Here is a 25,244-nt window from a genome sequence, read left to right on the forward strand (position 1 = left end):
ATAACAGCATGGTGATGTCACTTTTGTTAGGTGGTACATATTTGTGTATTTCAATAAGTCAAAGGTGCTGAGGATTTATTTGTGTGGGACGTGTTTTGTTGAGAATAAATGCTTTAATATGTTGCATGAGTGTTTGTCACATGGTAAGTTGGGAACCCAAATTAAAGCTTAATTCAAAGGATGTTCAAGGAACAAGCTGCATCCAAAGAAAACTGGAGGCCTCTGTGTCCGAGATAGTTAGTGTGGCACAATGACCTAGGAGCCTCTTACCAATGCATTTGCTGTGAGTTCAAGTTCACCTGATGCTGACTATCTCATTGGCCGTACGTGAGGAGGTCTTCCAGCAACCTGCTGATGATCATAGGTTTCCATTGGGCTCTGCTCAGTTTTTTTCCACCATAATGCTGGCCTGATGCTGTCATCTAAGCAGAATATTCTTAAGTACGGCGTAAAACACCAATCAAATAAATAAATCAATAAATAAACAACAACTGAGTTTAAATTTTTGTACAGCGAAACCTTAATTTTATGATCCCCCATGAGACATGTCGAGCACCATCTGTAATAACGAAATATTAATGGACACCAGATTAACTGGGAAATGTATAGCTAGCCTGTTTTTCATATTACTACATGACAAAAGTTTAAGCCATGTAAAAACTTCTTTAGCCTTTAAAATTTTACACCTGTAACTTTTATCTTTGCAAAAACTTTCATCTATAGGCCCAGTGGTTGATGCCTTGCTGCTTTCACTTTAGTGCGCATGAAATCTTTAAGTATATATTCAGCGTCCAAGATCCATTCTTCATTATTCTTGAAATTTAAAAATCATAGTATTCCCTATCTTCATGAAATTATTTGCAAATATCCTTGCATTTATGGAAAAGTCATACGTTTACAAATGCTGTGATGTTATGCAATTTATGCAATTTAAAGGTACCCTACCCAGCTGCCAATCTGTACGAGGCAATGTACATGTATGCCAGGGCATTGAAGGAAACACTTGATGATGGAGAAGACCCCTTAAACGGGACGAGAGTATCCCAGAGGCTGTGGGGAAGAGAATTCAACGACAGTAAGTTTTTCCAAACAGAAGACCTACTTTATTATTATTAATGACCATTAAATGAATAAAACATTGCTGTCTAGAACAATTGTTAACAGAGCTATATCGACTTAGGATTTGTTTCGGTAGCAGAGCAAGGTGGAAGCAAGTCTGTTTGAGGTGTCTTTGTAGCCTTTATTAGGAAAACACCTTAGGAATGAAAAAAAACATACATTAATTACATTGGACGAAATATGCTGTCTGTTGTAGTTACTTACTACTTGTCTGCATGTTTGTGTATGCAACCACCAATACACACACATTATACACCCCCGATCCAAGTCCATACATGTCGATGTTATTTCTTATGTGTATGTATATATACATGGTTATTGATAACCTACTGCATATAACACTACTAAACAAACCTTAGCTTGTGTGGATAGTCAGATGTAAATTCGGGTAGCAGTTGCTTACAGTGCAAATACAACTTTCGATATACATGTGTATTAAATCATACAAACATCGTCAGATACAGGGGATATAAAAAGTTTGTCACTTGACAATTTTTAATAAATGTGTTATATAGAAATACACTCAAAACATAAAGGTAAGCCAGTATTTTGAGGTACGAGTCTAATAATTTTCATATTTCACCAATGATATATCATAAGCATAACAATCGAAAAAGATGATATAAAACAATGTAATCAGTAGACCTGCAATAAAAGGAAGTTTACGGTAACACACCACACAAGCATGTAAGCACATGGCTTCATGAAACAGCTTCGAAATGTCAAATATATAGCAAAATTACAGTTATAAAGCGTTGGCAATGAACAACTTCATTGCCAAAACACAATTGACACAAATCGAGTCCGATTTATAGACCTTGGTAGACACACATGACAAGGAAATCTCAAGACTACTTGCATGGCCTTTTTGCCCTTTTGGATGTTCTACATGGAATGACGCTCTCTCACTAGCTGTTGCAGAGCGACCTCCCTTAACTCACAAGCTGCGATACACACATTACTTGAACCGTACAATGTGCTTACATTATTAGCATAACAAAATAATAAACATTTTCAAAAACTGACAATTTTACTGCTACATTAAGTAAAAGCTTGTTGGCATATAAAACCAGTCTTGAACTGACACAGGGTGACCTGTATATTAAAAATTTCACCAATGATTTTACACAAAAATAATAACTGGACTAATGAAAGCTGGTGTCATCAGCAAATTAAGGAAGTTGAGATGTTTTAAGAGACCAGAGCCCGATTGTTCAGAAGTGTGTTAGCTATTACTGGTGTTAAGTCATATATTTAAAAATTTAGTGAAAGTGAGCAGCCCATACAGTTACACAAAGGACAAGTATTAACAGAAGAAGATTTAACTTATATTTAATATACCGTTACACCATTAATTTTTGACTAAGTACTGAATTGAAGACTTTGCTTTAAGTTAAATCTGGTATTAATCACTTTTGAACAACGCGTCCAAGTGTTGGTTTAAGGGTTTAACAATGCTGTAGACCAATCGGACTCATAAACACAAATAGTACAAATCCGTTTTTATTTTAAAAGTATTGCCCCAGAAAAAGATTCACCAGTGTCATCAGCGGGTGCTTTTCAGGCACTTTTAAAACTTACAATAATTGTGAAAATTAATTGCCCACTCCCAGGGACTTACGAGGGATTCATAGACTCGTTATAGTTGAAGATGCAGGGAACCTCTGGTATCTGTCTGGACAGCTTTTTAATTGGTCTTTGTCATTGTTGCCAAGGACATAAGGGACTTCAAAGACTTAAGTAAGCTTGTGCGATGTTCATGGTTTGTTTTGACTGCTGCGCTAATTACCCTTCGAGTAATTCAATCTCCTGACTAAAGTAATAAACCACGTCCGTAAAAAAATTAAGATAGGACAGTGGGCAGTCAGTTAACATGTGGTGTACAGAAAGCTTGCTATATTCCCTCACTATATTCTGGCAGTGCTTTTTGTAAAAATATCTATGAAGGATGCTGTTTTGGACAGTAGAAATGTACATAGTGCAGACATAATTTATTAACAAATACAATAATACAGTTTCATTTAGTGACTAATTTGGTGACTTTATATGAAAGATGCAAGGTGAAAAAGACCATTACTACCTGTAAGCTGTGCTGTTTATTATTATCACAGCCACTGAGTGTGTTATTTTTCTGTGATGAATAATCTTTCACTTGCTTCATTATTTAATATTTATTTTGTTCATATTTTTAATGTTCAGTTCATTTAGTGGTAGTGTTAATTTTCTCATTGTTTTCTTACAGGCTTAACTGGCAATCTGAAGTTTAATGCTAATGGAGATCGTGAGCAAGCTTACACATTCTCACAGGTGTCTCATCTTCACAATTCATCTATAGCCACTTGGGACCTCTCAGTAAGTAGATCTGATAACGGTCACGCCTTCAAAAATGGCATATAGAAATCTCGGCATGTTTCAGAAAAGAAATACCTATGCCCACCAGAGTTTGACACACAGATGTTCCTTTAGGAGGACAATTGAAACTCCTTAACATTGTAAGGCCATACAAACATCTGAAGTTTGCAATGCTAAGTATTTTATTTACGCATCTTTTCCATTAAGAGTAGAGAGAGTTACTAGCGAAACGGTACACACTGCAGAGTTACTAAACTGAAGACAATTCACAGTTACTAAGTGTTACATTCATTCGCAGTTCACATTGATAATGTCTTACGATCATAGAATTATAATTAATAATGTTTGTAATTACAAGTAGCCATGGATGAGTTCCAATGATTATTGACTTGTGGTCATAGTTGTAGCATTTGTTTTGTCAGTTCATAATTGTTATCATGCAGTAGTCATGGAATAATACCCGTTTTTTGCAACCACATATACAGGCATGAGGATTTCAGAATTACTGGAAAATTGCCATGACTTTTTCAGTTGGGGACTGATCGATTTACCTGAAATAATTTTATTATTGGTGGCATTTTATTGAAAAACTTTCTTGTGTAAGTAGCTTTCACATTAGTCCAAGATTGCTCTGACATTAAGTTTGGCAAAACTTTTGTTCTACCAAGGTTGGCCCTAAACCAATGTCAGAGCGTGCTCCATTTAAAAACCTGATGTAGTTGCTGTGGCAGTCTGTTATGGCGTTTAGGACAAAAATTACCCATCAAATATCACATCTGACATTTGCAGACATTTACAGTATGTTCCTTAAATTTTCGTCTGTTGATTTATTTCAAGCACAACGTCGATCAGTTATTTCTAAGGCTGTTTGGGCCTTCGATTCCTTGGTGATGCTCAAAGTGAACGGCTGTACACACAGCCTCGATATATTTGAGAAGGGCAAGTAACTACATCAAGTTTTTAATTGGGATGCGCACAAACGTTGGTTGGGGCCATTCTTGGCCAAACAAAATTTTGCCAAACCAAACGTCAGAGCGATCTCGGACATAGTCCTGGGTTGGCCGCGAGATGACAGAAAAGGGTGATTAGATGTCTGTAGATGTCTGAACATTAATAACTTTGCATTGAACGTGTAGAGTTAGAAGTTATCATAAAATGACGATTTCATAAAATGGCAATCATAAACTCATGGAGAGTGCATGGATTGAACTTTGAACTCCGTTACCAGCTTCATATTATAACAGTTTAAGAAATTGTATTAGCACAAGGCTATTCCTACTTCCATTCCTATTCACATTTTCTGAGAACTCACAGTCATGTGTGCATAAGCATCATACAGGTAACTGACAGCTTACAGAATTCAACATTGACCAATTAGATTTGTTTTCATGATCCATCCCTTGAAAAAAAAGGAAACATCACAAACGAGACGGAAATTCAAAATTTTACATACAGCCACGTGCCTTGCGCATGTGCATTTTAATTGAGACTAAACCAAGTTCAACATTGTTACTAAACCATTTTAGTAAAACCACATATTCATATATATTGCGTATTGTAATAATATTCAAAGCACTCAACTCATTAGTTGCTGCTGTGCTGAATGACTGCTAGTACCAGCAGCCTAGGTTAAAGTCAGTTGTCCCAGCCCTTCCAGAAACTAGCCCTTCCAGAAACTATGTCAAAGCATAGTTATGCATAACAACTTTCACATTGATTTGCCTTTTTCAGTTCACTTTTACCCAGTCTTCAGTTTTACAGGTGGTATTACATATAATATAACATTAAAGTTTCATTTTTTATACAATTATTTGCAAATAAAATGACATATGGCACATCTTTTCAGACTCGGACACTGTAAATTTTCAAATATAGTTGTTTTTTCTTCCATAGTTTGTACCTTTCTTTTTTAACTTTTACCAGGGTTTTGTAAAAAATGTCCACTTCATATGTACAGTTGCATGAGTATCAGTTGATTATTCTTCAGCAGACTTGGACAGTGATGCATGGTAGGGTTCAAAGCATGTTACGCATGGTAACATGGTTTACTTCACAATTTCTACAACCATAGGTGGGCTGTTTTCTGATTTTGGATTTCTAACATTGTTTGCATCTCCTGGCTTTTGGCATCACAACTGGCCAGTGCGATCTCTCCATTCCATCATTAGTGGTCAGTTGGTAGCGCTCTTTCTTACGATAATTACTAATGAGGAAAATAGCAACAGATTTGCGGAAGTCGAGCTGAGTGTGATCTTTGTTCTGACCTGTTCTTAATTTTAGCTGGTGATTGGGGTATTCTTTCATTAGGATATAAGCACAAGAAATACTTGTCTCAAAAAGAAACCAAAATATGTATTTCCAATACTTCCTAGCCCATGGACAGGTTGGATATTGCATTCTCAGCTGATCCCCATGATCCACACCGTTCATATGATCTGAATAATGTTTCACAACCTGGGGAGCTGGTACATCTAATCTTGAACTGTCTTCCTGTTTCGGCTTCATTTGTACAGCAAGAGCTGGGTCAGAATTTGTGCTAAGGAAATTTACTTGTTGAATTGCCCATCCAGCACGTGGTGACTAGGTTTCTGTCTTTAAGTGACTTGCTGGGACATTTTATTTTTTTGACAAACATCTTGGGTGAAGTTGCTGTGGGTCCTTTACCATTTGTATGTACATTCCCTGAACACCAGCCTACAGTGCTCCAGAGGCCTCATAATACACAAGTAAAGCTAGACTGCATGTCTAATAAAACCAACCTACAGTGCATAAATACTGTAAATCTTCGACCTTTTCGACCTATGAAGCACTTTTTTCAGTAGAATTTATGCGTACAATTATTGTGAAAGTGACACTAAAATGATCTGTTTGTTCCACTAAAGATGTAAACATCATGAAAATGTACACATTATTTCTCTAAACCCCATAGTTCTCTCAGATTGTTTCAAAATATTGGTAATGTAAGCAGTTGAAAAGATTGAGAATTAGAGTATACAACTCCGCTTGGGGGGAAGATCTTATTTTATTAAACAAACTGATAACCTTCAATATTCTGCTAGATCTTTGAAAATAAGATGATCAAGCTGACCCGTCAAACACCGTGGGCTGGTGTTGACCTTTGCAAGTTTTGTTTGTGTCTCATGATTTTACATTTCTGACCATGGTGATTACAGAAAAACCCTCCAGACTTGTGTCATAGCATTGGTTTAAGTATGCTGCGAATATCAACAGTTTATTTCATTAGCAGAGACTTTTGTCCCTACAAGCGAAAAAATCAGCTCATTGTGTCCCCAGCTATAGGCAATAAATTTGTAAATATATTCCATCCAAATGAAATTACGTGAGTTTTATTTCTTGCCAGAAAGCTGTCTGTGTGTAAAATGCTGGCTGACTTGCACCTTTAGTCAAAAGACTAGTGGGGGCCACAATTTTTTATTTCCCTTTTTTAAAACAATATGTTTAATATGTCTGATCCTTGCTAAAAGCACATGGGTGACCAGCAAAGTTTCTGTAGAGCAGATAATGTAGGTGATAATTTAAATTTAAAAAGGCTAAGCATACTTTTAGTATGATGTGCAGTTTGATAAATGGGCTTTTAATACCAACTGCAAAAATTTAAGGTTTGAAGTCCAGAAAAAAATGCACATGCTAGCTCAGGCAAGGTGTTAAATATGTGTTAAGATGGTGAACCTGAATTAAATTCACATATTTTTTTTACATATTAGCAAACCCTGTAAACATCCCTTACCATGTTCTATCCACAGTCAGTGTTTATTTTGTTTATCTGCACAGAAATAACACAAGTGCTTATGTGTGTTGTTCATAAAGAAAGTTAGAATTCAGAAAAATCTACCTGAAAACAAAAAGGCTGTCGGACAGTGCTTTAGGGGATGGAAAATGTCAATGAACTTATAACTAGACAGTGAATTGTATTCACCATCCTGAATCGTTCATTCACAGTGTAACTTTATTACAACAACATGTTACAGCTTACGATGTTATGATCATTGGTCATTCTGGACTATGTTTATTAGCCATCAGAATCAAAATTGTGAGATCTTTCAGCACAGGTAGTAGATTGCAGGCAGCGGACCTTAATTGGTTGGTCTGGTCATCATTCTACAAATATGTGCTATGTCAGGGCTTTTTGTTTAAATATTACTCTGTAACTACCACACGATAACGGATATATTGCCGGCTTTAGTTTCTTGGTGGCATTACATATATATTTGTTTATTTTATCATTAATAGATTATAGGTTACTTCTTCAGTGCTACCAATTCCTATGTGGAAGATCAGACAACAACAATTATTTGGCCTTCAGGCTCTAAACCAAGTGATACTCCAAGTTGTGGATATAGTAACGAATTTTGTCCAAGTGAGTATGTGTTGTATTTTGTTAGTTTTTATATGCCCCTGCCGTCAGGCAGAGTGTATTATGTTATAGCGATTCTGTCCGTCTGTCTGTCTCTTGTATTTGTGTCTGGGCTATAGCTCCAATTGTTTTCCACGGAGAGTTTCACTGGGGTAACTTAAATTTTTTTAGTGCCTGCCATCAGGGCAGCCTGGACCTCAAGTCAACCTGCCCTCACTGGCAAGGACCTACCATCAGGGCAGGTACTGCCTTAATCTACCTACCCACAACCAACGTTCGACAGAGTCAAATTTTACCAACTAAAATCCCCTCAACGGAATGGATGACACATTGAAGCACAAGCATAACATATGTTATATAAATTGGTCGTTTGCCTGCCTTGGTCACACTAGTTAATTAAATTATACGCTGAGATCTAAAATTTTCAACAATTTCTAATATTTACCCGCATCAACGTTTAATCGTTGAATTAAAAGATCTGGTAGATCCATTCTGCAAGGCACTTTGGGAAAAGATGTGGGCATTTAAATCCACTGTAAAACGGCTGCACACGGCAATTTTTGATGTGCATTAAAGAGAATAGGACCTTTATTACCACTCCTATGAGTATAAATTCATTCCCGAGTCGAAATGTTGAAATCCATAGAAATATTTCCTTCATCTTCGTCAAAATAATTTTATGCTGTCATGGCAAGTTGGGTGTACTTAAATCTCAGAACCGCGTGCCAAAACATATGGAAATCAATCTAACAAGACAAGACCACAAAAACAAATGTCTTAAATGACAACTAGCGAAGATTTCATCGGTCATTATGGACGTAGAATATAAACAACAATTTGCCGAGTCAGTCAGTTCTAAAGGTTCCTGTCAAGGCTGGCTGAGATCACGTGCACATCTGCTTTGTTATCCATGTTTTCGGCCTGTGGCCTAACATACAATCCAGATTTGTATGCACCTAATGCGTCAAGTGTGCTCACCTCGATATTGAAAAGAAAAAAGTCAACACTTTATCAGGTTTTCTGCATATAAGTTGTCTAAAATTGATTGAAACTTACAAGAGTGATGAGAAAGATCCATCTCTTCTCAATCCATGCGACTGGCGTGCGCTGCTTTTTTGGAGTGAATGTAATGACTAGCTTCATTACGCAAAGTGCTTACATTATGAAGTATCAGAAAAAAATATCGTAAAATTTTGTTGGAACATCTTTCTGTTAAGACTGTTTCCAGTACGTCTTACAGAATGCAAAAAGTCTGTGCGTAACACAAAAAGTAAAATAGCAATAAAAACGTTCTGGAAGTTTTTTGAAAATCATGGGGGGTAATTTGGGAATTTAGAACCAGCAGTAACTCAGTTACCCCCTTTGTAATAAGTTCACCAACCTGGCTTCGAGTCTAACGCTGCTGTCAGCATTTCAGTCTTTTTCGGGACAGTAAGAAATCGTTCTATTTCTCCACCGGTAGATGAAATCAAATCGGCAGTACGTTTCACACAGTGGACATAGCTAGAATTCTATATATTGTGCGATCAGCCTGTTGTTTTCAGCGTTGGTTAAATTTTGTTGTATTTGGGTTCTTTTGTTAAGTTTATTTGGGCGTTTGGGGGTATTTCTTAAGTTGGGAGCTGGTAACCAGCTTGAAAATCGTTCTGTATCCGACCCTGGTTTTCCACGTAGAGTTTTAATTTTTGGGGGATAAAGATGATAATGTGTCGTGACTCGCATTTGTCCATTTCCGCAGTTGTCTTGTTAACCAGAAATAAATAGATATCATTTAGTGTGCGTACGAAAACTCCAAATGTAGGCCATTCCTGTTTTACGGCGTCCAGACAGTGGCTGTGGGTTAGGCTCCATTTTTTATGGGCATTACGGCCATATGACAGGACAGCGGCGATAATGGCCGTCATGGGCCGCCGTTAAATTCGAAGTAACTGTATCTATGTATAACACGCTTCACCTATAGGTGTCACCCTCTTGTGGCAGTCTATGGTATAACCTGCCGTGCTGTATGCAGAAGCACGTGAAATGAAGGAGTAGTCTACAGAATGTGACATGCTTCCCTCTTTGGAGCGTTGGTTAAATTACATGTAGGTGGCTAAAAGTTTCACAGTTCATTGCACAAGCCTCATTCATTGAAAATAATTATGTAAATAGAGTGAGATATTTTCAGACCTTTTGTATAGTTTTCAGTTGATGTAGCCTGATGTATGATTACTTCTTTTCAGCCATGAGTGAGAAGGACAAAATTCTTGTTGGAATTGGAGGTGCATTTGGATGTTTGGTTCTTATTATGATTGGGATGATTTTTGGGTTCTGGTATTACAAGAGGTGAGTCCTTGAGATATGTTGTTGTACATTAAAGAGACTTTATTAATTGATGAGTCATAACTTGTGTTTTCTGAATTAATAATGCAGATTTAGTGCATGCTGTAGACTTAAATATAAGCATTTCTAGGTGAACCAGGTTATGGAGTGGTGTTTATATCTGCACTAGTCTGCAATATGTTCGGTGATACACACATCATGAACCAGTTATCACTCAAGAACATAGCCATATATATGACCAGTGGTATTCAGTATTATTGAAGATGGGCCAGTGGGATGTCAGGTATATCATATATTTAATCTTCCTGTGACATTATAAAGTTACAATTTCTATTGCTGCTCTTTAGTTTTCTGCACTTTTGTTTTCTGCACATATTAACTTTTATAATTAAGGTAGAATTGATTATTGCATAGAAATTTGGTATCGTGTAAAAGAAGAAAATCTCAAGATTTGAATGTGACATTTTCTGAAGGTGCTTAAGTCAGCTGTTGGGAGAAAAGTGGTTTATAGGACATGACAGTGATACATGATAAGATACTGAAAAATGAAGAGTATGTTTTTAAGGAAATTGAAGAAAGATACACCTACGCAAATGGGAAAAAATATTCATTTTGGAGGCATATTTTTATATTTCTTAATAACCCCTCTATTTTATGAATATTTTCTGTCAAACGTCAGGAATATTCGAAAATGATTGATGATCATACTGAGAACACGGAACTACATGTACCTTAACTCTCCCAATTAGCACACTCCCCAACAAATTTGTTTTGGCGTACGTAACCAAAGCAGATTACTTAATTTCAAAACTGACAGCTGAGGCCTTAATAAAACTGTAGTTTAAATCCATTTTTACACCCCAAGAAAAAATACATATGATTTTATGTCAGACACATGATCCATATGTAGCATAATACATATTAAGTGAAAGTGCAAGAGAAAAAAAAAAAGATATTTGTAAGAGCTGGTGAATAGCATCGTTTCATTACAATTAGTATAAACAGTTCATTCCATGGTGGAGACTTTGTGTATGGTATAGACATTACAGCAGTAAGCCTTAAAAAGAAACATTTTGATAGACGAAGTACACATAGAAAATTTCCGTAAAAGTATGGAAGCATGAGCACATATTATTTTCTTTTCTGGGATTCATTATCACAATCATCAGTAACCTCGCTGGTGAGAAAAGTGGTGTCACACAACTTAGCACAGGGTTTTTTAAAACGTAACAAAGTGGGGTAACAATCATACACTGACTTATTTTGGTATTGTAAATTATATTGTGATGATGTGTGAGCAACGAACAGCAGTCGAGTATTTGCAGAGTGGCAGGTGTATAGCAAGTGCTTAATAAAATGGCCTGCAATGTTAAACCAACATCAGCATCAGAGAGATTGATATCAAGGTCACGCATGTAAAGATCCAATATAAATAAGGAGACAAAAGAGCGGTTTTATCTTAACTGACACCATTGCAGACATAGAAAACTGGTGACATGGACGATCCGCATTTAATAGCAAATGTCTGCACTGAATACCAGGCATACACTAATCTCACAATAAAATGTATATACAGAAAAATTGTGATCAAGCAACTTTATTAAAAGAGCCCAATGTTTGACTCGTCAAATGTGTCTTAATGGCATCTAAAAAACATATATATGCTGGGCTACCATGAGATCGTTTGATTCAAGTTAACAACTGCCTTCAACACGCTTATCCGTGGAATGGCCACTTTTAAATCAAACATGATAATCATAATTATATGTTAGGCAACATACAAAACTTGCTTCTTGTATTTTTGATCTCAAAATTTGCGATAATTCTTCGGTATTGCCTCTTTAGAATGTTGATGTCACTTAAAGTTCAGACTAACTTATATCTGTTACACATTTTGTATATATATTTCCCAACACAAATACATAAATACTTTATGTCACCCTGTGAGTACACTTTTATTGAAGAAAGAAAGTACTGACTGGATTTCTGTTTCAGATGGATGAAAAAGAAGCAAAGTGAAATTATGTGGAGGGTTTACTTCAGTGATATTCTGTTTAGTAGAGGTTCTGCTACCTCGATGTCAAAGGTAGGTATGTTACAGCTACTGCCTGGGGTTAAGGGGTCCAAGCTTGATGATCATTATTCATGGTTTCCTTATTTGGCAAGAGTCATTCATGTAATGAAATTGCTGTTTTAGTGACTGAAGTCGGACGAATTTTTCTAAATATTAAATTCACCTTAATTAATACGTATATGACGCACATGTGTAGGCTTGTAAAACTATGTATTTCACTAATATATTAGCGATATTGATGTAGTCTTATATGAAGTTTTTAAGATGTTGTCCATTACACATGGTGCCGTGACAAAGTACATAGGCTTACCATTTCGTATTGTTGTCTGTATTACCTGTTGAGGAATTGTCAGCACCGAGAAAAGATAGTACGATGGTATGATGAAGGCCTTGCCAGGCTTGCATAGTAGGGTGTAACGTGACTAGCTTTCTAGTGCTTATACTAGCAGTAGCATATGAGAAGTACCCAATTGCTCAGATGGTAGAGAGCTAGACTATGGACAGAGATCTGATTTCAAATCCCGTTAAGTGAAGCAGCCAATTTTTACGTGGAATGTATAATAGTAGTGCCTCACTTGAACACGAGAAATATGTTCCTGAACTGCCGGTATGTATCACTTGAACACCCAATATATGTTGCTTGAACACCCAAGAAAAAAAGGGAAATGACCTGCACTGGCATTATTACAGCCATATGTTAGTGTTTGACTTATAAAATATGTTAAATGTTTTTACAGTTGTCTGTCAAGTCTGGTGGAAGCTCTGGAGGTGGTCAAATCTTTACAAAAACTGGAACTTACAAGGTACTAGCTGTATTATTACCCCTCAGCCAAAATTGGAGGGAGGGTATTGTTGTAGCAGGCAGCGTCTGCCCATATCCTTTTAAATGCTCTATCTCTAGAACAGTTAAGCCCAAGTTCACCAAACTTACATCATGGCATGAGAAAAAACCCCATTGATTTTCAGCGACCTTGACCTTTTGCTTCAAGGTCACAGGGGTCATTTAAGTTGTAAGATATATTTAAGATTTATATATTTAAGATATAAGAGGCTGCAGTGGCAGTGTGAAATAAACAAAAAATTATCCTGAAAAGGTATTCTCCAGCTTCATGTTTCACAACTTTCGAAGACACTCAAAGATCTACACATTATTACAAACCACCGTTAAGTTGGTTCTATTCATTACATTGTACATGTGTTCAAGGCTGAGGGCTTTTTATTTGGATGAACCAATTTCAACATTGCTTTCAGATTTTCTGACATACCACTCAGGAGAAAAAAAAAATAAAGGAATGAGTGAATTCTGACCACTGCTAACATAATTTTTAATGGGTGGCATAAATGTGGCTATGTAGCCATGACATGTATGGCATATCACCCAAGTGAACAGGAAATTCTTCACCAACTGATTTCTTTTTTGAAACAATTTTTTAAGAAATGTACTACAATCCGTCTTAGGCCATGTTGATTTGATTTGCTCTTTCTTGGGTAATTGCTTTCAAATATATTTCATCGCAAAAACGAATCATCCAGTAACAAGATATTTTTTTCCTTGGCCAGGTAGAAATCTCCTTGAGCAAAGCTGCTTATGATTAGTAAAATATATGCACTAAATGTTTCTTTATTTTGCTTTTGTGTAATAAAATAGCCAAAAAAGTGACTTTTACTAACTTTAGACATGTGTGATTACTAGGCCAGTGTATTGTACCATGACAATAATACAAGGCATGTGTGTGCTTGTTACCTGCACATTCTAATCTTGAAAGAGACTTCCTCACTAATCTGATGAATAAAAGTTTGAGACATACCAAAACAGCTAGTACAATGTAGATAAAACACAGTTACAATTTCTTCAGGCCTCACAGCTCGAGGGATTCAGGATCGAACGATGCTGGCCCTGGTCAGTGTACCTGTGATAAATAACTGTTTTTATGCAGTCACCATACTTTCAGTGCAATTTATTTATCTTTTTAATATTATTATGAAGACAAAAAATAAATTGGTTGGTTTTGCCATTTTCAGGGCATTAACAAAAAGTATAATTTTACCAGTTCGCAAAGAATAATGCCTTCAGAACATGCTTGACTAAACATGTTACAAACATATGAGACTTTGAAGAAAAAAATATTACATATTTATTTTCAGTGTTTCACTGTACGCTTATTTATTTATTTGTTCGATAAGATTGATTGTTTTACACTGTACTCAAGAATATTTTACTTATACGACTGTGGCCAGCATTATGGTGGGAGGAAACCCACAACCATCCGTTGGTTGCTGGCAGACCTTTCCACGTACAGCAGGAGAGGAAGCCAGCATGAGTTGGACTTGGACTCATAACGGGCACATTGGTAGGAGGCTTCTGGGTCAGTATGCCATGCTGGCCCCTTCGAGCATGGAGGCCTCCACTATACGCTAGCTTACACCTTCGGCCTTTATTGTCAACTAGTCTAAAGTGAGATATGTATACACGTGGGAGCAATGGGGCGATATGTAAGCCTACAATGTAGAGGAATTCTTCTGGGCCCGGTTGTTCAAAACTGGTTTAAGACTTAAGACTTGATTTAAGTTTATGGCCAGTCTCAAATTTTGTACCCTTTAACTTTAAAGAACTGCATTGGCTGCTGAGTTTGGCTGAAAGTTTAAATATAACAATGCCTTGGTACCAGTTTTAGCTAATACACTTCCAAACAACTGGGCCCAGGTTTATTATTGTCCAAGTTTAGTCATATATGTATATATGTATGTTTAGTGTGGTATGATGTTTAAATATAATGTACCAATGTGTCTTCTAGGGAGCCATGGTTGCCATCAAAGTGTTCCAGGACTTACCTCCAACAGAAGCCATTTCAGAGCATAACAAAAAAGAATACTTTGAGGTGAATTTGTTTTTTCTTGTTTTGCATAGTGTTCTGCAAATAGGAGGTGTAGGTACAAATCTTCTTCTGTCATCTTTATCATATCCCTCATTAAATTGGACTATGAGTGTTGTAATGGCCATTGTTTGTCTGACTTGTCAGGATCCATCAACATCTTCGTTAAAACATACACTGTCTCTTGAGCACTTAATACAGCCAGGTTGACCAAACTTATACAACATTTACACAGTAACATATATTAAAAGTAGTTATCTGCTAAATTGTTGACCAAAGTCAACTTAAGTAACGGTTCTTTCCATGTGTTCAGAATTTATCCATGCACATCCTCCCAAACTACTATGCTGATTTCAGTGAAACTTAGCATGCATCTTGTCTACCATCTGATCTTGTGCATGCTTAAAAGTGCATTCAACGAAACTCGAGCGAGAGTGAAACACGCCCAAATAGTTTTAGGCGACTAACTGTTTGGCCAAATCGCAAATAGAACTAACCTTTATTGCCATCAAAATGTCTTCCGTGTGTCTTGGCCTTTCACTCGGCGACTGTTGTCATTTTGAAAACAGAACTGCTGTGTCATAGGCTCCGTATTGTCATGCATTGTGAGCCGGAAACAGTTTGATAGATTGCCATGTTAAGCTTGCTTTGATTGGCCAGTGGAAATAAGAAATGTTTGCTTATGGGTGTGAGGTTGATTTGTAGTGGCAATCTCAACAGAGATGTCAGTCCAAATCTGCCTAGGGTCCTTGAGTTCCTGCCTCGTTACATATTGTGATCGAAAAGAGTAACAGTCCAACAGGGTCTCATATATTGTCCGGTTGTGGCAGTGTGAGAATTTTGTTGAAGATTACAAGATCAGCTGACTGCTTTATAGAACTATATGCAGTGTGACCCGCAATGGTGCAAAGGCCAATATCTGAATATATGGAAAAGTGTCATAATGTGCTTTGTTGACTTTCCTTGATCGAAATTTTGTTAAAATCCAGATTTTGAGCTATTGTTAGTTTATCGTTTAATTGAGTTTATTGAGCCCTTCCTGAAAATGATTCTTTGACTAGTTTATGGATTTTCACCTTTTTTGTTCAAGATGACGGAACTAAACAGCAAAAATGTGACCCAGATTATTGGAGTATGTGTTGATGCACCCAACTTTCTTGTTCTAACAGAATACTGTGCAAAAGGAAGCTTGCAGGTAAGTTGGCACTTGGCCTGCTAATTACCTGCTTCACTGTCCTTGAAAACCTTGAAAATACATGAATTTGATTTTAATAATTTAACTCATTTGCTGCCACGTCATACAGCCCTTGCTAATGCAACCCTGTTCGCCGCTCAGTCCCCAGCAGGCCACAGCAGAAATACAGTTTTGCTCTAAAAACTTTGAAGTTTTTGTTGTACGATTTTTGGATAATTCAGCCACCAGATTTTCGGTGGCAGTTTGGTATTTTTTGCTCTGTGAAATGTGTAAACATAACATTAATCACTTTATTAGAACTGCGTCCCTCTCGATTTGAGTAAAATTGCGTTTCCGTAGTTGGCGTTGTTGTTACTGGTACAGTTTCCCATTGTTCAGGTTTGCGTCTCGCATTAATTCTGGAGCGTAGTTAATCTTCTGCAAATTTTTTTGCGCCTTTTTATGGCTTGCAACCAGTGAAAATCTACATACACCACTCGTGTGGTTTCCATATTGTCTCTTAAGGCAGTATTTGATTGGTTTAGCTCCCAAAAAATCCCAATTTCCAAGCAAAAATAGGCTAGTCGGAGATAGTGTATTTTGCGGCTTGAGCCGCTCGCGGGGAAATGAGGTGCCGTCAAATGTGCGGCATGAGCCGCTCACGGGGACCAAGCTTAAGCTTAAGCAGCTTAAGCTGCTCCTGGTAGCGAAAGAGTTAAGGATATGACATTTTATGTGCCGGTTCTTGAAAGTACTTGATTTTTGTTTGTTTTTGGTAAATAATGTTAATTGGAAGCACGTATCCTCCAGTTTTCAATAGCCACTTGTGGGACCTATATTTTCGTCAGTGAGAAGTGCGCTGTCAAAGTTGTGCGACAACATACTTTTTTTCCGCGAGAGCCTCCACAGCCTACGCTTCTGCCAATAGTGCTTTCAGTTGGCTTGATGTCTGGTGTGGGTATTTCACAGTTTGATCTCTGTGCAAAAACGAAAGCTGAAACATTATGGGCATAGGAAACAGTGGCAAGTCATTATTCTTACCACAACTGTGAGTGGATTGACAACCTTTTTAAAGACATTTTTCTGAACAGTAACACTGCTAACCAGTTTTCACGTAAAGAGAAAAAGTGCTTTTTTCATCACATTTGGTTTAGCACTATAGTCCGTTAATCAAAGGCTCCAACAGAGACAACTTGACCTACACAGATGGATGTTTGATGGCAGTACAAACAAAGTACACACTTGGTTTCTGGACTCCAGAATCTGGACTGTTTTCTTGGATACGGTACACCTGATGAACTTGTCAACTATTTCAGAGACCGTACCCGGCAAACTTCTTTTGCACGCTTTCCTACAAATTTCTATGGATGGGCCCACGATAATCAGACATTTTTTCGTAAAATTCATTCAGCATTGTCAGATAAAATTGACCTTCTGATCAACAGTGGAAGTTGCAGCTTTCACATGGTGTATTAAGGATGGATCTGCGACAAGTGAATGTGGCTTTGAATGTTTTTTGTCCAACATCTACAGGCTTTCCAAAAACTCGGCGCCGGGGTCGTGAAGATTACACTGCCATTACCGGTAGTACGGTATTTCTGTAGATCTGAGATCTGTTTCATTCTTCCCGGCTTAACTGTCATAAATACAGATCTGTACTCTTCCATTCAACAACCTGGAACTCAGCCCTTTTGCGTAAGCTGTCCTTAACATGTCAAAGCTGTACGCTACAAAAACATGTGTCCTGTAATTCTTCAGTAGTTCTTACTTCATATCACCTAGTTCTAATAAAGACGATATTGCCACAATTAACACAAATGTATCTGTTACATGGACACAAGCCAAACTTTGCTAACTGCCATTTTCAATTTGCGTCGGCCGCACTTGGCATCGTTTGGAAAAAGATAAACTTGTGGAATAATTTGATTGGAACCAGTGAGATGTGCACATTATAAAGGGCGAGTGACAAATTGTTAGGGAGTCTTAACTTAAATTTATATGTTAATAATGAACAGAAATGAGCTATAATCAGTTACGTTGTGAAAAATAATGATCTTAATTTTGGGAAGAGCAGCCGAGTCCAGCCTAGCAACCAAATCGGGTGATTTGAAAATGGAAGCTTGCGAAGTTTCTGATGCCGTTTGAGTGGGAGCTAGGTGTGTTGGTTATGTTCTTGTTGTTTGTGACGTTATGGTCTTTGTTGTTCTCACATATTGAGGTGATATGAATTGAGAATTACTTTAAGATCATGGGGCACCTCTTTTTGTGGCATACAGCATTGGCACTATGAAGAGTACAGGTGACAGGATCGAGTTCCAGAGTGGTGAAGGTAATGGCTCAGAGGGATTAAAGTGGAAACTAAGGTGGGAACATAGCCAACCGATCTGAGAGCTAGGTGTTTCCGCTGAATATCAGAGGCTTGGTGACACGTATAGTTAAACTAGATGTTCTCAGACAAGCTGACATGCCCAAAAAACTGGTGAATCTTGAAATGAAAGAAAAAGATGTACTCACCTACCATAAGGCGGACTTTGGATTTACTGCTGGCAAGTGTCTAAAAGATCTTATTGCCTTGAAAAAGGTGAAAGAACATCAGAGGGTGAACTTTATCGTTGGCTGCAGAAGATTTCTTTCAGCGTCGGTCAAAAAGCTCGTGGAAAAAAACTCGCTGGATTCTATTGCAATTGCACATGTATTTAGCCGAGGTGAATGGCAGAACAACCAGCTGAGTGTGTGGTTGAATTTTCTTGTGTCCTGACAAAATTGGGAGCTTGCAAAAAAATCAAGGAGGCAGACTGCGACAATGCAAATCGACAGTTACAGGACTTCCTTGATGTGGCTGGTGTCAACGAAAAGAAGTGGTTCCAAAAATTCAATACAGAAACAAGCCGGTTTGACGTTTTTTCAATGCATCAAAACTGCAACCTTTGTTGTGGGATGTAGTGAAAGTCTTGATGTCGCATGGCCAAGCTACGGTGGAACGTGGATTAGCAAACACCCAGATCGTAGTAGAAAATCAAAAGACCCCATCTTACGTTGCGCAGAGGTGAGTTCACAACTACATCACTAGCGTCGGTGGTTTGAAAGGCATGAGATTTACAATACCTCTCCTCCTTAGTGCTCACGGCAAAGATATGTTTAAGATCTGGAAGAGTGAAAGCGTGACAAAGAGGAGACTGAGAAAGACCGCAAGAGGGGCCTCCACCTGGCAGAAATATCTGCTATGAAGGAGAAACGTAGGCGGATTCAGAAATATATTGGTGCTCCCCAGGCCTACTGTGGCTGAAAATGCAGAAAAAACTGAAAAGAGAGGGTGGTTTACCAAATTTTACGTCACCAGGAAATGCATAGAGGAAAAAGAAAGTTAGGGGGCCGATGTTGATATGGCCTTATAAGAACTCGAGGGAAAGAAAATTTAAGTTAGAATATAAATTGAAGTCCAGAGCAGTTGTAAAAGCAAATTGTTAATTAAACCTTTAATTTTGTGAGCGTAAATCTTAACCATATCCAACATTTTCTTTAAAAGTAGAACTGTTAAAGGGCTATGTTCAAGGGTATAGAATACATGAAGGAAATAATATTGTCCTATTTTTTATTAGACACATGATGTATACTTACTTCAGGTTGAATTAGTGAAGGAAAAGTTTATTTTCAACGTATTGTCACGTTTTTGTTTCTGTTGTTGTTTCTTCACAAATTTGACCTGCGTTTGTAGAAAAAATGGCAAGTTTCACAGTTATCAAATTCCAGTATGTTTTAAATACAGACATGAAGTTTTTCATACTATTTTCTAAACTGTTTTTTTTACGGTCGGAAATTGTTTTACCTAGTACAGTTTTAGACGCAGATTCCGAAAATGCAAGTTTTGCAAAACTGGTTGTGACGTCATGAAAAATGGAAGTTGGTGCATCTCCTTAACCAATGAAGCTAGAGATGCAATCTTAAGGCCTAACATCATCCCAAGGCAAGCAGACAAATTTTTCACAGCTGGAGGTGACGTGGGCAAACCGGAAGGAGTACATGCCAAAAAACAAAACAATCAACATTTTTTCATTTTTCAAGATTGAAAACTTTTACAGCTAACTCGTCTGAACAGAAATAGGTAGGTAAGTGATAGATCCGGAGATGCTCTTACGAGTAAAAAGTTGGGTGATATGAGACACGTGATCTGGCGGCTATTTTGGGTTGAAATGAACAAATTTGACATCCAAAATGCAATGTCCGATTGACTCAAAATGTATCGCACACAACAAGCGTTCCATGGAGGCTATTTAGACAGAAAAAAGATGTAATATGCATGCAAATTAGGCTTTGACGGATACATGATGTAACATCGTGGGAAGACAAAAAAATTTAATTTGATGATTCATTACATGTTATCTTACATAGTTCAACATCTTGATCACGAATCAGGTCTTATTTTTGTTCTGTGATGCATGTGTTTGTACCAAATTGTGATCAAAACACAAAAAAGCGCAAATTCCCCCATTTTTGCAGGTCACATGACAGAAAACTGTTACAGCTGTAAAGTTGAAATCTCTGTGTAAAGGACTATACATATGCTAAATGTATGTTGAAAATCGTTGATCTGTGTCAAATAACACAGGGTATGCATGCTTTTGAACAATATCCAAAGGCAGATTTATCACATTTGGCACATTTACATATATATGTTATATAGTGTAATACAGTGTATGGATGGCTACGAAGAATATGTATCATATACAGTATATGTTCTCTTAATTATCTGGTTTGCACTGTGACTGATCACACACACGTGGCTAAGCATTGGTAGGCCTCAGTGCTGGCTGTGAGAAGTTGACGATGGAAAATATAGTTCTGTGTTAGAATGATTTTAAAGATAACATAATACATGAAACTGAAGTAAAATATCTGATGTGTGTGTTTTTGATCACAACGTGGCAATCTTCTTTCAAGTAGTGATTTACGAGTGAGTTTGTAATTTACCAGAGTTTTGTAATGCATCACTACGACTGCTAAAACTAGCTCATTCTTCCTCTCCCATAACAAGTTAAAAGATGGACAAATATCTTTCATTTCTTTCATAGAAGGTTTTCCTTGTTGTGGGAGTCATTTGCCAGTGAAAAAGTATCTGCCACTCAGTCGTTTAAAAAAAACGAAATTAACACGTTGACGCTGACTTATGTGCAACAACAACGCAGTATTACAATATGAATTTGATGTACAAAAGTGGTAAAAATAAAAACACGCTACAGGACAAGTTAGATTTTGAGTATATGATTTTGGAGAATTTGTAGTTTGTTTGAAACCATGTAGTACCCACGTAGTGAACAAATGAAGAAAAAAAATGACTCGTTCAAAAGGCTTTTCTCACAGAAGTGATCTGGTAATAATTTCCCATTTTGCACAGATACACTTTTCTTTTCTGACTCTGTAACTACAAAATGCCTTCATGGAATTCTTTCCATTCTGCTGATTTATGCTTAACAGTATATGATTTGAACCAACACCCAGATGAATTCAGATGGAATGAAAGGTGTGTAAAATTGATTGATTGTGTAACAGTGGTTTCATACAGTCATTGCTTGTCAAACTAGCAATATAAGTTGAAAGAGTTTGTATTTAGATGTATCTGAAGAATGTATAATAAATGGTTCCTCCATGCGTGATGTCTTTCTTCTGTTCTTGTAACAAAGATATTTTTTCATTCCATTCTTGGTGGAAGTGATTTACGAGAAAGCTACATGTCATGTAATATGATCAGGGCTGCATTGTCTATACATTACCCTAGAAAGCATGGTAACAATTTCGCAAGTTCTTGCATTTTATGTGAATGTTTGTGACGTGAAACTTGTTCATTGTGCCTTTCCCATAAAAAAATGTTTCACACAATGAATAGACCTCATTGTAAAATAAATAATTTGTTTTGTTGAATAAAGCACAATGTGACATATTTACCCTATTTTTACTTGTTTTATGTCTTCATTTAACTTAGCAATAGGTTACATTGGCCAGTTCTTGAAAACAGTGTACACTCCTTCCTAATATGTAGACATACCCGAAATTGTCAAGACATGCTGTCAAAGACCGCTGTTTGAACTTCGGACAACACTGACAACAACAACAAAAAGACTTGGAACATCATTACTTTTGGCCGTCCTCCATTTCAATTTCGTATGTAACATCTCAAATTAACCATTTTTAGTTTGCAGGTTGATCATATCTTGCAAGTTGGAAAGCAGTCTTTCCTTTGCTACGGTCATCAGTGCTTTGACAGAGTGATATCTTTGCTGTTCTCTCGCACTGTTTAAGAATAATTTTTGAATGGCAGACCCCTGTTATGACATTGAACTCGCTTTGCCCAGTCATGCAAAGACCCGGACTTGACATGTCTTGTCACATTGGATTTGTTGACATAAGTTACGCCGTCCACATAGTTTATGAGGGACTGCAGTGACTGTTCATGGATGCCTCGAATCTTTGCCTCGCCGTGAATCTCGGAAATATGTTTCAAACATACTTTGCATTGGAGTGTAGTCAATCGTTTGTCCTTACTCGTTTCATATGTAAAGTCACCATGAAAGTCTCATGAAAGAAATTTTTTTTTCTGTGACAAACTCAGAAGTTGTCCCCTTACTTTTCGACATTTTCACGGGAGGTCAACTGACCATTTTAGCTGACTTTCAGCATGTGTGGTTACGTGGAAGCCTTTAGTGTGGAGGCTCGTTTAATACCCGAAATGCTACATAGATTGCTATGAGCGTGGGCCGTTCGTCGTACAAAATAGTGACAGTATTTAAGTGCCGAGGTAAATTGACTTAAACACATCTTGCGGTACAAATTTTAAAGGCCTTTTCCCTGTGAACGGGTGACTGTTCCTCATAATTAGACGGATGGCGACCCATGCGTAACCCGAAGAAGCGTTCGCCGCTTAATCCCAACCCTGATTATGATTAGTAAATGCATGTTCTTGGTGGACAGTTCAGAAAGGTCTGCGTAAACTTATCTTCCTTAAATATATCTTAAAGTTTTAAAGAAATTATTGTCATTTTTACCAATATACATGAGAATATTGATCAGATGTTAATATCTATTTCTTTACAGGACATTTTGGAAAATGATTCAATTAATCTTGACCTTGCCTTCAAGAAATCATTGATGCAAGATCTAATAAAGGTGATTATGAGATGCTTGTAGCAGTAATTGTCTTCTTCTGACCAATTTTGAGAGAGGGACAGAATAATTTGCATGTATGTGTAGCTTCAGGCTTGTGACACGTTAAGAAAAATATTAAAATGAATGAACATTTGGATCTAATACATGTAAGTTCTCCTGAACAAATTAGTGTAATTTCAGTTTGTCACATATACACATTTGACACATTAATTGAAATTTTGTCTGAATCACATACTTCGCCATTTCTTTGAACAAAAGGGCCTAGCGTACATCCATGACAGCTCATTGAAGTATCATGGAAACCTGAAGAGCTCAAACTGTGTTGTCGATGGTAGATTCACAATGAAAGTAACAGATTTTGGTCCAAGAAAATGGCTTGAGACGAAAGAAAGAGATCCAAAAGGTATGGCATATATTCAAACCTTGGAAGAAGTTCTCTCAGAAAGACTATTTAACACAGGATAATTATGTATTTATTTATTTGATTGGCGTTCACCGTACTCAAAAGTATTTAGCTTATACGGCGACAGGCGGCATTATGGTGGGAGGAAAGCAGACAGGGTTTCCATGACCATCCACAGGTTGTTGAGAGACCTTCCCACATATGGCTGGAGTGGAAGTCAGCATGAACGGGACTTGAACTCATATCCAACCACCTCGGCCACGGAGGCCCCCACAGGATAATCAGTTTGTGTTCTGTTTCAGAATTCTAGTAGTCCAAGAGTACTATAGCACTCGACTTTTTGAGACAAGTTTTGTCTCATTTTGTCACACCCGAAATTATAATTCAGTGGTAATATGAATTATTTTTATGTATTTTATACATGTAGTCATAGTATGAGCTGACGTATATTACGTTGAAAGCTAGAGAAGATCAACTGATTTATAATGCAATTTATATGGCCTGCCAATTATGTGGGATTTGTTTTTTCTTGCCTAGGTTCATATGACAGGTATTGTGTTCTGTCATACCGGTGCTATTTTAATTTCAGTTAAAAACAGATATTGCTAGTCAAAGCGACTGATTTGATACTTCTGTTGTCCTTCAGACCTGCTTTGGAGTGCTCCTGAAGTACTACGCGGTAACACACTTACAAGTAGTCAGTGGCAGAAAGCAGATATCTACTCAATGGCAATTATCATCAATGAGATTACTATGAGACTGGGAACTTTCCATGTGGAAGATGGGGACTACACTGCTGATGGTAAACTTTTCCTCCCGAAGTACCTTGTATGTGAAAGGCATTGTTAAAAGCTTATCAGCTTATATTGTATAAAACTGTTGACAAGGCTTTCAAAATCAATTGATTGCCAGGTTTATGAGTTTCTTTAGCCTTACTTGTTCATTTTGAGTCCAGTTCGCACGAGTCATGTCATGGTCACTGGATTTTACATAAGAATGCTTTGATTTGGTGCTCAGCACTGAAAGGAAAAAGCAAGGAAACGGGACTGGTTGGCCCGGTGACGGTATAATGTGACTGGTCTGGTGTCTTAGGCACAATATTTCTGCCACAAGAAGACACAGTATATGTCCACCCACATAATGATTACTCATCGTCATACGATTGTTAAGTACGATGTAAAACACCAAGCGTGCATACATGCTCAGAGTAGATCATATAATCTGCCTATTGCACTCCCCTACACTTTGTGCTGCCAAACATATCACATAACTTCATTGCAGTTTATTGGGTGTATAGAATGGTATACCACAGGTTGGCTTATTCAGCCAAAATGACTGTAAAAGACCCTGCTTGGCCTCAGCTGATTTGTTCATGACGAATGAGGCCATTTAAA

At 37.4% G+C, this 25,244-nt stretch overlaps 1 protein-coding gene across 1 annotated transcript in view; it reads left to right on the forward strand.

The window, feature by feature from the left end:
* The window catches only part of LOC135464580 (atrial natriuretic peptide receptor 1-like), a 51,062-nt gene that overhangs the window by 15,578 nt on the left and 10,240 nt on the right, over positions 1-25,244 (forward strand). The window contains exons 8-18 of the mRNA XM_064742016.1: positions 937-1,075; positions 3,362-3,471; positions 7,723-7,849; positions 10,069-10,171; positions 12,164-12,254; positions 12,980-13,045; positions 15,038-15,121; positions 16,206-16,310; positions 23,376-23,447; positions 23,706-23,850; positions 24,497-24,652. Coding sequence (XP_064598086.1) covers positions 937-1,075; positions 3,362-3,471; positions 7,723-7,849; positions 10,069-10,171; positions 12,164-12,254; positions 12,980-13,045; positions 15,038-15,121; positions 16,206-16,310; positions 23,376-23,447; positions 23,706-23,850; positions 24,497-24,652 — 1,198 coding nt within the window. The remainder of the gene's footprint in view (positions 1-936; positions 1,076-3,361; positions 3,472-7,722; positions 7,850-10,068; positions 10,172-12,163; positions 12,255-12,979; positions 13,046-15,037; positions 15,122-16,205; positions 16,311-23,375; positions 23,448-23,705; positions 23,851-24,496; positions 24,653-25,244) is intronic.

This window comes from Liolophura sinensis, chromosome 4 (genome assembly GCF_032854445.1).
Source record: "Liolophura sinensis isolate JHLJ2023 chromosome 4, CUHK_Ljap_v2, whole genome shotgun sequence".
Lineage (NCBI taxonomy): Eukaryota > Metazoa > Mollusca > Polyplacophora > Chitonida > Chitonidae > Liolophura > Liolophura sinensis.